Raw genomic sequence first — 14,385 nt, 5'->3', positions numbered from 1 at the left:
GCCCGCCCTGGTGCGAGAGGCGCAGACCAATAGGAAGTGGCAGCTCCGCGGTGGCGAGGCCGGCTGTGGGTGGAGTCACTCCCGGGCCTGGACGGCAGCCTGTCTGGGTCAATCCTGCACTTGGCTATGTGGGGTCTGGGAGGTCGCCTTGGCCTGCGGGCCTGGCTCGGCGTCCGCAGGCCACTGTGGCCTCGTTTCCAGAGCCGCGGCTGTCAGAGCGGGGAAGAAGGGGACAGGTGAGTGTCAGGTTAGGAGGGAAGCTCGAACATCTGTCGCGAATCGCGGTGGTGTCACCGTGGACGCGTCCTGCTGGCGACGTCACCTCTGTGTGCTGACGTCACCCTGGGCAGCTGGCAACTGGAGACCAGGATTTCTTTGCACAAGTCCTAACGCAGCCCAGCTGCCATCAGGGCCGTGCATGTGCCTGAAAGCCGGAAGGACTATCGACGAGGATTCTGACCTGTCTCACAACCAGTTTATACCCTCGTCGTCTGAAGAAGGCTTAACTCCATCCCCGAGACCTTCTAGACTTCAGAACTTGCAGCGTACCACTAATTACTAATTGATGAACATAGTTCCTATCCAGTCATTTTACCTTTGAATAACCTTATAAAGTCACATTTTATTTGCTTTCGGTTTTATTTATGAGAGAGAATGGGTGTGCCAGGGCCTCTTGCTACTGCAAACGAAGTCCAGATGCAGTACCACCTTGTGTGCCTGGCTTTACGTGGGTACAGGGGAATTAAACCTGGGTCCTTAGGCTGCGCAGGCAAACACCTTAACCACTAAGCCATCTCTACAGCCCTGTGTTTTTTTTTTTTTTAATGTTTTTATTTAAGAGAGAGAATCGGTACACCAGGGCTTCTCATCTGGCTCTATGTGGATACTAGGGAACTGAGCCTGTGCCATCAGGCTTTGCAAGCAAGTACCTTTAGCCACTGAGCCGTCTCTTCAGCCCCATAAAGTCACATTTTAATATCAAGCTGTGAAAAGTTATATGTTGTCACTTGAAAATGCTAGTCTCTTGGGGGGGGTGAGGGGCTAAGGAGATGGCCCAGTGATAAGGTCTGCCTAGCATACCTGAGGTCCTGGATTCAGTCCCAGTACTGCAAAACAAATAAAGTAAAAAGCAAAATTGCCATTCTTCAATCCCTAGTTGGCCACTTTTCATCTCAGAGTACACTCAAAGCCACCTTAAACAATGGGAGTGGCCCAGTGTCCTTCCCAAGAGGCCCTGACAGGGTATTAGAGGGTCAAAGTTTTGATAGAGCAGAGGCAAGAGTCTGGGCATGATTTGGGCATGAATCCCAGCCCTGTCCTTCCCCGCCTTGTGACCTAGGAAGGTAGCAGGTAACAGCTAACTTTGGAGCTGTGGAAGGGTCCAGTGGTAATTCCAGGACATGATAGCTAGTGTCTACTATGGAGCTAGGGTTATATGTCTGTTCTCCCAGCAAGTATTTATTGAATAGTGTACTGTAGCCCCTACTTTACAGGTAGAGATGCAGGTGAGATGCAGAGCTTGTGACTAGAAGGGATGTGGGGAAAGATACCAATGAGAGGGAGGGGTAGGTGCTGCCACTAAGGTCACAAGCAGCAAGCTGGGACCCACTAACCAAGGCACTCTCTGTAAGCCATCCCCATTCACCACGTTTATTGTTTTTGTTTTGTTTTTTGAAATAGGGCCTCGCTCTAGCCCAGACTGATCTGGAATTCACTATATAGTCTCAGGGTGGCCTTGAGCTCGCTGCGATCCTCCTACCTCTGCCCCCCAACTGCTAGGATTAAAGGCACCCACCAACACACCTGGCTTCACTCACCACCTCTTAATGTCTGTTTCTTCTTAGGCTACAGCCTTCCTCGAAGATTCCCAAGATTTATACCAAAACAGGAGACAAAGGTAGGGTGAGGACAGGTGAAAATTTTAACAAGATTTGTGATAGACATCATTAGAAAGTTCTTTCAGGGGATGGAGAGATAGCTTAGCAGTTAAGGTACTTGCCTGAAAAACCTAACAACCTGGTTTTGATTCCCCAGTACTCATGTAAAGAACAAAGTGGCATGTGCATCTAGAGTTCATTTGCAGTGGTTAGAGGCCCTGGAGTACCCATATTTTCTCTCTCTCAAATGAGTAAATAAATATTATTTGAGAGACAGAGAGAGAGAGAGAATGGATGCTCTAGGGCCTCCAGGTGCATACGCTACCTTGTACATGTGACTTACGTGGGTCCTGGGGAATCAAGCCTGGGTCCTTAGGCTTTGTAGGCAAGTGCCCTAACCACTAAGCCATCTCTCCAGCCTAAATAAAATACTTTTTAAAAATAAGGTTGAGCTAGGAAGATGGCTCAGTGGTTAAGAATACTTGCCATTTATGCATGAGGACCCAGCAAATTTCACTCCTCGAAACTCATGTAAAAAAAGTTGGATGTAGCCAGATGTGGTGGCACATGCCTTTAATCTCAGCACTCCGGAGGCTGTGGATTGGATGCTCTCTGGAAGCAGGGTTAGTTTTGTAATCAGTTTCGTAATTTTTTTTAGAAGGTGAGAGAGAGAGGCTGGGCATGGTAAGCATACTTGGTAGTCGGGAAGCTGAGGTAAGGGGATGGCTGTGAGTTAAAGGCAAGCCTGGGCCTACAGAGCATACTTCATGTTGAAAGCTTTTTTTTTTAAACATGTAGATCAGTGAGCTGGAGAGATGGCTTAGCAGTTAAAGCATTTGCTTGGGAAGCCTAAGGACCCAGGTTTGATTCCCCACTACCCACGTAAGCCAGATGTACAAGGTGGCACATGCATCTGGAGTTCGTTTGCAGTGGTGGCTAGAGGCTCTGGTGCACCCATTCTCTCTTTGTGTCTCCCTCTGCCTCTTTTTTTTTTTCCGAGGTAGGGTCTCGCCCTACGCCAGGCTGACCTGGAATTCACTATGTAGTCTCAGGGTGGCCTTGAACTCATGGTGATCCTCCTACCTCTGCCTCCCAAGTGCTGGGATTAAAGGTGTGTGCCAACATGCTCTGCTTCTCTTTCTCAAATAAATAAAGTAAAAATATTTTTAAAACTATCAAACTGAGGGCTGAAGAGATGGCTTAGTGGTTAAGTACTTGCCTGTGAAGCCTAAGGACCCCGGTTCGAGGCTCGATTCCCCAGGACCCACGTTAGCCAGATGCACAAGGGGGTGCCTACATCTGGAGTTTGTCTGCAGTGGCTGGAGGCCCTGGCGTGCCCATTCTCTCTCTTTTTCTCTCTCTCTGCCTCTCTCTTTCTCTGTCTGTCGCTCTCAAATAAATAAAAATAAACAAAAATAAGTTTAAAGAAACTATCAAACTGAGTGTGGTGGCACATGCAGGAAGCAAGAGGATCAGAAATTCAGGGTCTTCCCTGGCTACATACTAAGTTTGAAGCCAGCCTGGACTGCATAAGATGGGGCCTGGAGAAATGGCTCAGTAGTTAGGGCACTAGTCTGCCAAGCCTAATGGCCCCAGTTTGATTCCCTAATGCCCATGTAAAGCCAGATGCACAAAGTGGCACATGCATCTAGAGTTGGTTTGCTGTGGCAGGAGGCCCTGGTGTACCCATTCTTTATGTGTCTCTTTTCCCTCTCTCTCTGCTTGCAAATAAATAAAAATTAGTGTATCAGGATGTTAAAGACAGTTCTAATATGCGGAGTTAAATGTGTTTCTCCAGGGTTCTCCAGCACCTTCACGGGAGAAAGGCGACCCAAAAATGACCAAGTGTTTGAAGCCGTGGGAACCACAGATGAATTAAGTTCGGCTATTGGGTAAGGAGGACAGAACTGGCCTTGAGGTCACATTGGCATGGGGTATTGGTAAGTGCCATCGGCACCCTGGGAGTCATCCTCCCTGGATGGACCTGACCCAGCCACGAGTCTAGGAAGGTCAGCTCCCTCAGGCTGCAGGGACCCTCCTCTCCCGCCATGCCTGCTCCTGTGCCGGCACCCGCCCCTCTCTTACCATGGGAGGCCACCCTCTCCCTTCATCCCTGGTACCCTCACTTTTTAGGTACACACATGGATCCCATCAGGATACGTGTAGGAGGGAAAGAGCAGAGCTAGGGTGGTTTGTAGTACATCACGTCATACCTTTCCCAAAGGTTGATTTTTTTTGTTTGTTTGTTTGAGATAGGGTCTCACTCTAGCTCAGGCTGACCTGGAATTCACTATATAGTCTCAGGGTGGCCTCAAACTCATGGTGATCCTACCTCTGCCTTCCAAGTGCTGGGGTTAAAGGTGTGCGCCACCAAGCCTGGCTTGATTTTTATCTTATTTAATTTTGCTATTTTGAGGTTGGGTCTCACTCTGGCCCAGGCCGACCTGGAATTCACTATGTCATCTCAGGGTGGCCTTAAACTCACAGTGATCCTCCTACCTCTGCCTCCCGAGTGCTGGGATTAAAGGCGTGCGTCACCAAGCCTGGCTTGATTTTTTTAATTAAATATTTTTTATGCGAGAGAGAGAGAGAGAGAGAATTGACACGCCAGGGCCTCCAGCCACTGCAGTTGAACTCCAGGTGTGTGTGCTCCCCTGTGCACATGTATGACGTGCATCACCTGTGTGTGTGGCTTATGTGGGACCTGGAGAGTTGAACATGAATCCTTAGGCTTTGCATGCAAGCACCTTAACCACTAAACCATCTCTCCAGCCCAAAGTTAATTTTTTTAAATTTTATTTATTTGACAGAGAAAGGCAGGGAGAGAGAGAGAATATGGGCACACCAGGGCCGCTAGCCACTGCAAATGAACTCCAGACGCGTGTGCCTCCTTGTGCATCTGGCTAATGTGGTTCCTGGGGACTCGAACCTAGGTTCTTTGGCTTTGCAGGCAAATGCCATAACCGCTAAGCCATCTCTCCAGCCCCCAAGGTTGATTTTTAAAAATTTTTATATTTTGTTTACTTGAGAGAGAGAGAGAGAGAAAGAGAATGGGCACGCCAGGGCCTCCAGCCACTGCAAATGAACTCCAGATGCGTGCGCCCCCTTCTGCATCTGGCTAACGTGGGTCCTGGGGAATCGAACCTAGGTCCTTTGGCTTTGCAGCCAAACACCTTAACCGCTAAGCAATCCCTTTCTACTCTGCATTCAGGCCTGTCGCATGATGGCGGCCTATCTGTTCTACATGGCTTCTTTTGTGGGTTCCAGGATGATAGGGCTCATCCTGTCTTGGGTAACACAGGCCCTGGTGAAGCTTCCCTGAGATGTGGCCTGGCCCCTGGAAATCATGCAGACCTGGGTTCAAACTTTGTATCACATCCACTAAGTATGTCATTTAGGCAGGCAAACCAGCTGGCCATTCAGAGCCTCAGTTTATGGTTCTGTCATATGGTCATAGTAATACTTTCTCTCTGTGTTCTTATAAGGGTTAAATAGATAAATCCATGTCTTCATCCCTGGGACAGTGCCTTGCACAAGTAATAACACCATTATTAGTGTCATTGTCATGGTAACGTCCAGGCTGATGGCTGTCATTTCTCAATGGCAAGCAGACAAGGTAGAGACTTTCAGGGCTGGAGGCCCTGGTGTGCCCGTTCTCTCTTCTCTACCTGCCTCTTTCTATCTCTCAAATAAATAAGTAGAAATAAAATTTTTTAAAAGAAATATTATTATTATTATTATTTTAAAAAAGACAAGACATTTGGATTGGGGCTGGAGAGATTGCAGTGGTTAAGGCACTTGACTGCAAAGCCTAATAATCCGGGTTTGATTCCCCAGTCCCCACATAGAGCCAGATGCACAAAGTGGCACATGCATCTGGAGTTTGTTTGCAGTGGTTGGAGGCCATGGTGTGCCCATTCTCTTTGTGTCTCTTCACTCTTTGCTTACAAATAAATGTTTATTTTTAAAAGAAAAATATTTTGAGAAACAGGTGCCTCTGTTCAAATAGAATCCAGTTGTGCTGGTATGAATGTAAACTGTCCTCCATAGCTTCACGTGTTTATGGTTAAGTCTCATTAATCTCTAACTGGTACAGCCTTTGGGAGGTGGAGTCTTTCAGAATAGGCATGTCACTGGGGGCAAGCCTTGGGGCGCTATAGCCCAGCCCCACTTGCCAATACACTCTGTCTCCTTGCTCTCTACTTCCTTCCTGCCACTTTGGAGATATGACACCCCAGCTCTGGGCTCTTGCCCACTTTCCCCACCACAATGAAATTTTCCCTCAAAGCTGCAAGCCAAAAGCAGGGTGTGGTAATGCGCACCTTTAATCCCAGTACTCAGGAGGCAGAGTTAGGAGGATCACAGTGAATTCAAGGCCACCCTAAGACTCCATAGTGAATCCCACCTACCTCGAAAAACCAAAATAAATAAACTGTAAGCCAAAATTGAACCATTTTCTTCCATAGGTCGGGTGGTTTTTCCCAGCAATGAGAGGGCGACAGCTGTACCTATGAGATTTCCTAAAACTGTCAGCAAGAGAAAGCCGCCCTTGGCTGTTGTGGCTCTGTGAGCTTACTAGCTCACAGCAACATTCTGTCAGCCAGTCCTTCCTTTCCCTTACAGGTTCGCTCTGGCGTTCATCACAGAGAAGGACCACACATTTGCAGAAGAGCTTCAGAAAGTGAGTGACATTGTCTTACCACAGGATGAGCTCTTCCATCCCTGAGGCCTGTGGCCATCACTGCATTCCTCACCTGTCCCTTGCTTCCTGTCTGTCATTGGGTCTAGTCACTCCCTCTGGGCATCGCAGTTTCTTCATCTGTGATACAGGCCAGACCTAATGTTCTTCACAAGTGGAGGCTGCGGATTTTCCTGAGAGGGGAGGGTAAAGATGCTGCCAGTGTCAGCACAGGGTAGCTCTACCCTCAGGGCGCATTTGGATGTTTTCGGTTATTTCATCTGGGGGCGAAGGTGCTGCTGGCATCTGCTGAGTGCAGCCCAGATTCCCTCCAGCGCACAGGACAGCCCTGGAGAAGGACGACGCAGTGCCCGGTGGCCGTAGCCCCAGGCTGAGCTGGTGGTGTTGGCTAAGCTGCAATGAGTGAAATTCGTGCCCACTAGCATTGCTGAGTGCCATGGAGACTGTCAGACATGGAGGTGGGGGCGATGCTCTAGAACGCTTTGGGGAGCCTAAGGTCTCCTGGAACACAGACCTAAGTCTGGAAGGGGCCCAGGTTGGTGTCCACCTGGGCTTCTGGGAGCAGGCAGGCATCCTGTTTCCACCACCTCCCCATGGCCCATTGTCTTCCACTTCCTTTTCCTGTACTGGCTAGGTAACACTGTTGTATTTAATCTCTTACCCAAGTTGTCAGTTAAGGGCTGGAGAAATGGCTCCGTGGTTAAGGTGCTTGCCTGTAAAGCTAACTACCCAGGTTCTATTCCCCAGTACCCATAGCAAGCCACAAAGTGATGCATTTACAAAGTGGTTCATTTGCAGCAGCTGGAGACCCTGGTGTGCCCATTCTCTCTTCTGTATGCTCACAAAGAAATATTTTAAGAAAGCTGTCAGTTGAGAGAAGGAATGAAAGCTCGCAAGGCTGCAGATGTGTGAGAACCAAGTATGTGCCCAGAAGGTTTCTCGAAGCCCTCCCTGCATCACTTGTCACTCTCTGGAGCCTTCTCTTCCCTAGGGCTCCCAGAGAACCAGGGGCCTTTTAATAGGCCACAGAGACTCCGTGCTGAGGGCTCAGACAGGGCACCTTTAGATATGAGCTTGTAGCAGGTTTGCCAGGCCATTGTGAAACAGCTCTGCACACTCTCTCTGCTGTCTGTTTGGTAGTGCCTGGGATGGGGAATTGTACCATTCCGTCCTACCCGCCACATTGACCTACCTTCTCACCTTTTGCTCCCCAGATCCAGTGCATGCTGCAGGATGTCGGCTCTGCCCTGGCCACCCCACGCTCTTCTGCCAGAGAGGCTCACTTAAGTAATTCCCAACCCCGGTAGGGGCTGTCTTCTGGGTGTCCCCTGCTGGGAGCTGGTGCCTAGGGCCCCACAGCAGGCTGGACCTTGAGAGGTCTGCTCTCAGCTGTGGGACAGGAGGTTCCTGGAAGCTGGGGGACGCTACGGGCGAGACGCTGAGGCAGAAGGGACGTGGTATTACTTGGATGGGCGTGGCTCATGGCAGTGTCCTGTCCTTGACTCTTCAGAGTACACGGCATTCGACGCAGGGTCCATCCTGGAGCTGGAGCAATGGATTGACAAGTACACCAGCCAGCTGCCCCCGCTTTCGGCTTTCATCCTGCCCGTGGGTATTGGGCAGGCTCAGCCTGAGGGTGGCTCCAGCGGGTGTATTGACAGAAGCATACCAGGCTTGCCCTCAGTCCCATGCGTTGCCGTTTACCAGTGACAAGCTGTCCTGGAGCCTCCCAATCCCTGTCCATCCCTACCCACTTTGGGGCCAGTCTTTAGGGGGTGTGCCCGGCAGGCTGCTGGGTGGCAGAATGCTGCCCCTCACAGAGCAGGGTCTGGTTGACCAGCCCAGCCAACACACGCTTTCTCCTTTCAGTCTGGAGGCAAGAGCAGCGCGGCGCTGCATGTCTGCCGGACCGTGTGCCGCCGAGCTGAGCGACGGTAAGAGCCTCAGTCTGTCAGCTTTGCACCACCCAGGCCTCCCCCACAGTGATCCCACAGGAGTCACTGTGATGGGTCATGTCCTCAGGGTCCTGTGTGCAGAGGGGACTAGGAGAGGTGACTGCACACTGCTCAGAGGCCCTCCCAGTGGAATTTCCCTTTCTGAGGGCTATGGAAGGCTGGTGGTGGGATCCAGGCCATCTAAGACCCTGTTGGCTTCTAGGAAGAAGGGCTTAGTGTGTCTGTGGTCCTATAGGAAAGCCAGGTGGAAGTGGACCACAGTTGCTGCCCCAACTTCCTGTCCCAACCAGAATTGGGAAGGAGAGCTCCCCTCCTCACCCAAAAGCTGCTGACTGACTGTTCAAAGTAAACTTGGGCTAGGTGTGGTGGTGCACGCCTGCACTCGGGAGGCAGAGGTGGGAGGATCTCCAAGAGTTTGAGGCCGCCCTGAGAATACATAGCGAATTCCAGGTCAGCCTGGGCTAGAGTGAGACCCTACCTCAAAAAAAAACTTGGAGGCAGAGTTGCAAAATACCCATTTTCATCACTCAGCTGGTCTGCCCCTAGTTGACAAGAAGCAGAGCCACCATAGAGTAGACTCCTCACGACAGCCCCACTTCACAAGGGTCGGAAACAGGATGGGTAGGTGATATGGCCAGGGTCACTATAGGGAGGGACATTGCTGAGTGTGAACTCATGCCCAGGTCTGTCATGGACGAAGCTGAGCTCTTTCTGCAGCCTCGTATCTCCAGGTTTCTGTCCTCCATGAGGCTCTTGGGCCCAGACAGCTGAGGCATTCTGAGCAACAGCAACAACAAAAAAGCTTGGGCTTCAAGAGAAAAAGCCATTTATGAGATGGGCATGTTGGCACACACCTTTAATCCCAGCACTCGGGAGGCAGAGGTAGGAGGACCACTGAATTTGAGGCCAGCCTGGGACTACAGAGTGAATTCCAGGTCAGCCTGGGCTAGAGGGAGACCCTTCCTTTGGGAGGAGGATGTGAAAAAAGATACTGTATAAAGCCATTCACATCCACAGGGCTCATAGTAGCAAAACACTGGGAAGACCCATGGGCCCAACCCAGGCCACAGCTACTGGCAGAGGGCCCTCAGTGTAGCAGACTGGCTCATGGGTACATTGTCAGGGTTGGGAGGTGTGCAGGTGGGCAACTGGGTGAAGAAGCACCATGCTGAGAGGTGCCCGCAGGCCTAAGCATAGTCCTGCCAGGACCACTAGTGTAAAGAAATTGTTTGACTTATTGGAGAGAGAGGGAGAGAATGAGTGTGCCAGAGCCTCCAGCCACTGTGAATGAACTCCAGACACACGTGCCACCTTGAGCATCTGGCTTATGTGGGTTCTGGGGAATTGACCCTAGGTCCTTGGACTTCACAGGCAAGCACGTTAACGGCTAAGCCATCTCTCCTGCCCTAGCGAATTATTTGACCCTGGCTGGGACCAAGAGCCCCGAGGCCGGGCGGGAGAAGGACGTGCTCGTCAGAGGTGCTCGGCCTTCGTCCCCGGCATCAGCGCACACACTAGCCTGGGCCCCAGGATTTAGGAATCGTGGACTGAAGCAGGAGCTGGTCTGCTTCGGCCTCCTCCTCCCCTGTGAAGTTGCTCTCACTCACTAGTTAGAACCAGCAGCCTCTTGGAATTTCTGGGCTAGCTCACCCCCTCCAAGGCTGGAGGATACTCACTCCATCAGGGTGGAGCCCAGACCAGGCCTGGTGGCACATAGGCCAGCAGACTGGCATGTTGGGCACCCTGCCCCCCTCAGCTTGCTTGCCTGTTGTCCCCCATCCCTCATCAGCCAGGCCTTAAATGTGATCCGTCAGTGCAAGACGATCAGATGAGCCATTGGTGACAGACCTCCACCGCTGACGCGTACGTGTTAGGGTTGGATTTGTACTTGGGGTGGTGCACACCCCAAGTCCTCACATGTGTTGAGCCCCCCTACGTCCCCTGATAGTGTGTGTTCTCTTCCCAGCGTGGTGCCTCTTGTCCAGATGGGAGAGACAGATGAAAATGTGGCCAAGTTCTTAAACAGGTATGTGAGCCCTGAAAACACAGGCGTGTTGGTGAGCTGTCACAGCCGTGCAGGAGGCCCAAGAGGCAAGTGGGGTTGCCCCCGGCGTACTCGCCTACGCTTTTGTGCGTGGTTGTGAGTCCCTGCTGTGTGCCAGCAAGGGGAGGTGGCTGTCAGTCGGCAGTCCTGTCCCACTCCTTGGTGGGTTAAGTACTGGTTGAAAGTCTCCTGTAAAACCCAGCAGGGACAAACCTAAGTCAAAGGGACTGGACAGTTTCAGGGGCCACTCATCATGGCTGGGTGTCCAGGGAAGGTCCCTGATGGATCCTGTCCAGTCAACTCCTCCTCCTCACCTGCCCCAGGTAGCACCGAGGCTGAGCTGAGCTTGGGCCCAAGTGCAGGAGCTGGTGAGCTGGGCCAGCTCACCTCACAGAGTTGCCTTGCCTTGCAGCCTGGCTCAGGGGATACCAGTGTAGGCAAGGCCAGAGCCCAGGGGCAGGACTGCACCCTAAGGGCTGCCCAGCTATGCAGAAAGTACCCACCTAGCTGCAGGCTGTAGGTTCCCCTCCCCCTGGGACATGGCCCGGGCTTGGATGGATCCTCACTGGGAGGACTGGCCAGCTCCCAGGCAGTCAAGTGAGGGAGGGATGGTGCCTTTTCCCCTTGACTCAGCCACCCCATGGGCCACCTGATGGCTTGCACGTTGTAGGAAGCCATTGAGAAACCAGCTCGCTGCTCTCCTGGAACATGCGCTCCCCGAGTGTAACACCCAGCAGAGTCCCGTCCCCAAGAGAGCTAGTGGTGGGCGTCAGGAGCTAGGAAGAGGGTGTCTGAGGGGCAGAGAAGGGTCTGTGGACTAAGTGTCAGAAGGGAGCAAGAAGGCCTGGAGGGAAGTGTGGCTGTTGCCTTTTGTGAAACAGAGAGACCTTAGTCTGGTCTGGAGGAGATTCCATCTAAAAAAAAAAACAAAACAAAAAACACTCCTGAGGTGGGCAGCGAGGAGGCACTCAGTCAGCCCCTCGAGGGCAGGTGTGGCATCTCCTCCACATTCTCCCTGCCCCTTACCCTGCAGAGGGCATCTTGCCCTGAGTCCACTATAGCCGGTGCACAGGAAGAGCTCGGGGCCTGGACGAGCTGCAGCCCCGAGCATCTGCCACGCTAGTGATTCTCAACCGGAGCATTGGCAGTGTCTGGAGGGGGTTTTGGTGTCACACTGGGTATCAAGGGCTGCTGATGTCTAGTAGAGAGAGACCAAGGATGCTGCTGACAGCCCTGCAATGCCCAGGAGAGCCCTGACCACCAAGAACAGTCAGTGTTGATAGGTCTAAGACTCCCAGCTGGGGCTGCTATACTCCAAGTTGTGGTACTTGGTACAGCAGTGCCTGGGCTAGAATTGGACAGCAGACTCCTCCTGACTGCCCAGGTGCCTATGTGCCCAGTCATTGGGGAAGCACCAGTGTCGGTCACTGGAAAGGGCAGAAACCAGCTCAGACAGTGGTCCAGAGTGTCTACCCCTCAGATGACCAGGGTGGGGTAGCAGCCTCCCCCGGCCGCAGGACCCTCCCCAACAGTGGCCCGGAGACCCAGTCCTGTGTGGCCCTTAGCTCTCAAGACAGCTGGCCTCTGGTGCCTGCCTGCAGCCAAGCGGGCCAGACACCACCCTCCCCATCCAGCACAGTGCTGCTGGGGCTGTGGGACGTGTTTCCTCCTTGAAGACTACCATGGGCAGAAGCCCATGAGCGTGGATCTCTTAAAAAGGGGGGGGGGGCAGTGGGGAGGCGGAGTGCTGGAGAGATGGCTTAGCGGTTAAGTGCTTGCCTGTGAAGCCTAAGGAACCTGGTTCAAGGCTCAGTTCTCCAGTACCCATGTAAGCCAGGTGCACAAGGTGGCGCATGTATTTGGAGTTTGCATTGGCTGGAGTCCCTCTTGCCCCCATTCTGTCTCTGCCCCTATCTGTCACTCTCAAAAAAACAAAACAAAAACCACACTTATTTACTTATTTGAGAGAGAGAATGGGCACTCCAGGACCTCCAGCCACTGCAAGTGACTTCTAGACACATGTGCTACCTTGTGCATCTGGCTTATGTGGGTACTGAGGCATTGAACCTCGGTTCTTAGGCTTTGCAGGCAAGTGTCTTAACCACTAAGCCATCTCTCCAGCCCTGGATCTCTTGTTTCACGTTCTTCCTGTGGCCTCTCTGCCCTGCAGACTCAGCGATTACCTCTTCACCATAGCCAGATACGCAGCCATGAAGGAAGGCAACCAAGAAAAAATATACAGGAAACACGGCCCGTCGCAGTCCATCTGAGGCCCTTTGAAATAACGGCCACTGTGTGGGCCCCTCTGAGCTGCTCACAGTCATGTTTACCCTTCCTGTGCCCATTTCAGAAGAGAGCTTACCCCAGGGGGACAGAAGTGGGCCTGTGGTACAGACTTGGCTTTGCCTCACACACCCTGGCACTTCCCTGGAGGGACCACTGAGGCCTCTGTCTGCTTCCCCGGGCTGTCCTTGGAGCACGAGGGACTGAATTCCGTATTGCAGAAAAGAAGGTCAAGTAAAAAGCTGCAGGGAGAAGGGTGAGGACTGCAGAAGAAGCAATAAAAGTGGGAAAGGCTGAGGCTCGCGTACAGGTGTGTGTGTGAGCGAGCGAGCAAGCGAGAGCGCGAGCAAGCAAGCTTTCCTGCTGCCAGCTTGGGCTGTGAAAGGATTTGGAATGGTACCAGACCCTTGGAAATGTAATTGTGATTTACCTGGGCCAAAGGGGCCTTAAATGTCACATTTATAAAGGGGAAGGCAGGCAGGCTTGGGAAGTCTAGTCACCTCTGAGCCGTGCATCACCGCCACCGTGTAGAGGAAGGACAGCTGCAGATCGACAGGTGGGGACCCGGCCCTCTCGCGTGCCACAGGAGTGCAGCTTAGAGGACCTCACTAACAGGGCAGCACCCCCACTTAGAGCGGACCCTCCCTGCCTGGAGGGACTGGAGGATGTGAGGTGGGGGCGCTGCAGCTGGAAGAAATGAAGCCTCCCCCCCCCAAAAAAAAAAAAAACTGCAGCGAAATCAGCGCTAATGGGCTCGTGGCTCAGAGGTTGCACTTGGCTGGTTTATGCCTCCAAGATCCACAGCAGGGCTGTGTTTTATCCCACTTGTCACCAGTGCTCCCTCCTGCTATGAAACGGCAGCGCCAGTGGCAGCTGTGTCCTTGGGAAGGGGGGATATTTATGAAGGGCAGAGAGGCAGCCCTGAGGATTCCGCACTCTGACTGTAGGCAGTGACTTAGGAAGGGCAGGGCTCAGGCGCCCGAGGGGCCTCAGTGCAGCCGTCACTGATTCACCCCACACCTGCTCAGCATGCCTTCCTCTCCACATGCTAGGCGGAGGCAGACTGCTCTCTCCAGTCGTCTTCCTGCGTGGCAAAGGAGCATTTGCTGCTTGTGTCGCCACAGCCCGGTCTGGTACAAGGTGGGTGCTCAGTGTGGGCCAGCAGGGCCGGACACAGGAAGGGTACGCCCGTGGCAGTTAACTGCTGTGCCATCTCTCCAGGATCAGCCAGGGAGGTGATGTTCCAAAAGTTGACACTAGTCACGTGACTGCACACAGTGTGCCAGGTGTTTCTGGACGAGTAGAACGAATTGGATAAAACGGCAGCCCACACTCGTAGCCTAGCAAAGGTTAGAGAAACGCTCCGCATGTCTGCGGTCCTGCCGGGCCCTGCCAAGCCGCTGCTGCGGGCTGGCCCTCAGCGGCCGGCTCCAGGCTTCCGCCTCTGGCTCCAGCTTCCCTTCAGCCAGCGGGCAGTTCCCGACTGCCTGCAGGTGCAGCACTTGTTTCTCTCCGGGTCAGCGTAGA

General features: G+C 52.7%; 1 protein-coding gene across 1 annotated transcript; it reads left to right on the top strand.

Moving 5' to 3' along the window:
• Positions 1-75: 75 nt before the first annotated feature.
• Positions 76-13,155, top strand: Mmab (metabolism of cobalamin associated B). The gene is made up of 9 exons (XM_012950026.2): positions 76-236; positions 1,845-1,897; positions 3,676-3,769; positions 6,501-6,558; positions 7,791-7,863; positions 8,087-8,184; positions 8,446-8,510; positions 10,498-10,557; positions 12,746-13,155. The coding sequence occupies exons 1-9, from the start codon at positions 127-129 to the stop codon at positions 12,843-12,845; spliced, it is 711 nt and encodes a 236-aa protein (XP_012805480.2). The 5' UTR covers positions 76-126; the 3' UTR covers positions 12,846-13,155.
• Positions 13,156-14,385: the final 1,230 nt, after the last annotated feature.

This window comes from Jaculus jaculus, chromosome 13 (assembly GCF_020740685.1).
Source record: "Jaculus jaculus isolate mJacJac1 chromosome 13, mJacJac1.mat.Y.cur, whole genome shotgun sequence".
Classification (NCBI taxonomy): domain Eukaryota; kingdom Metazoa; phylum Chordata; class Mammalia; order Rodentia; family Dipodidae; genus Jaculus; species Jaculus jaculus.
This window is presented reverse-complemented; position numbering and strand designations above follow the sequence as displayed.

What these genes read in the sequence shown, in the direction of transcription:
- Mmab (XM_012950026.2), top strand. Translation starts at nt 127, where the DNA reads ATGTGGGGTCTGGGAGGTCGCCTTGGCCTGCGGGCCTGGCTCGGCGTC. An exon ending in TGCCAGAGAGGCTCACTTAA is followed by an intron (nt 7,864 to 8,086) that starts GTAATTCCCAAC and finishes TTGACTCTTCAG; the next exon opens with AGTACACGGCATTCGACGCA. An exon ending in TGCCGCCGAGCTGAGCGACG is followed by an intron (nt 8,511 to 10,497) that starts GTAAGAGCCTCA and finishes TTCTCTTCCCAG; the next exon opens with CGTGGTGCCTCTTGTCCAGA.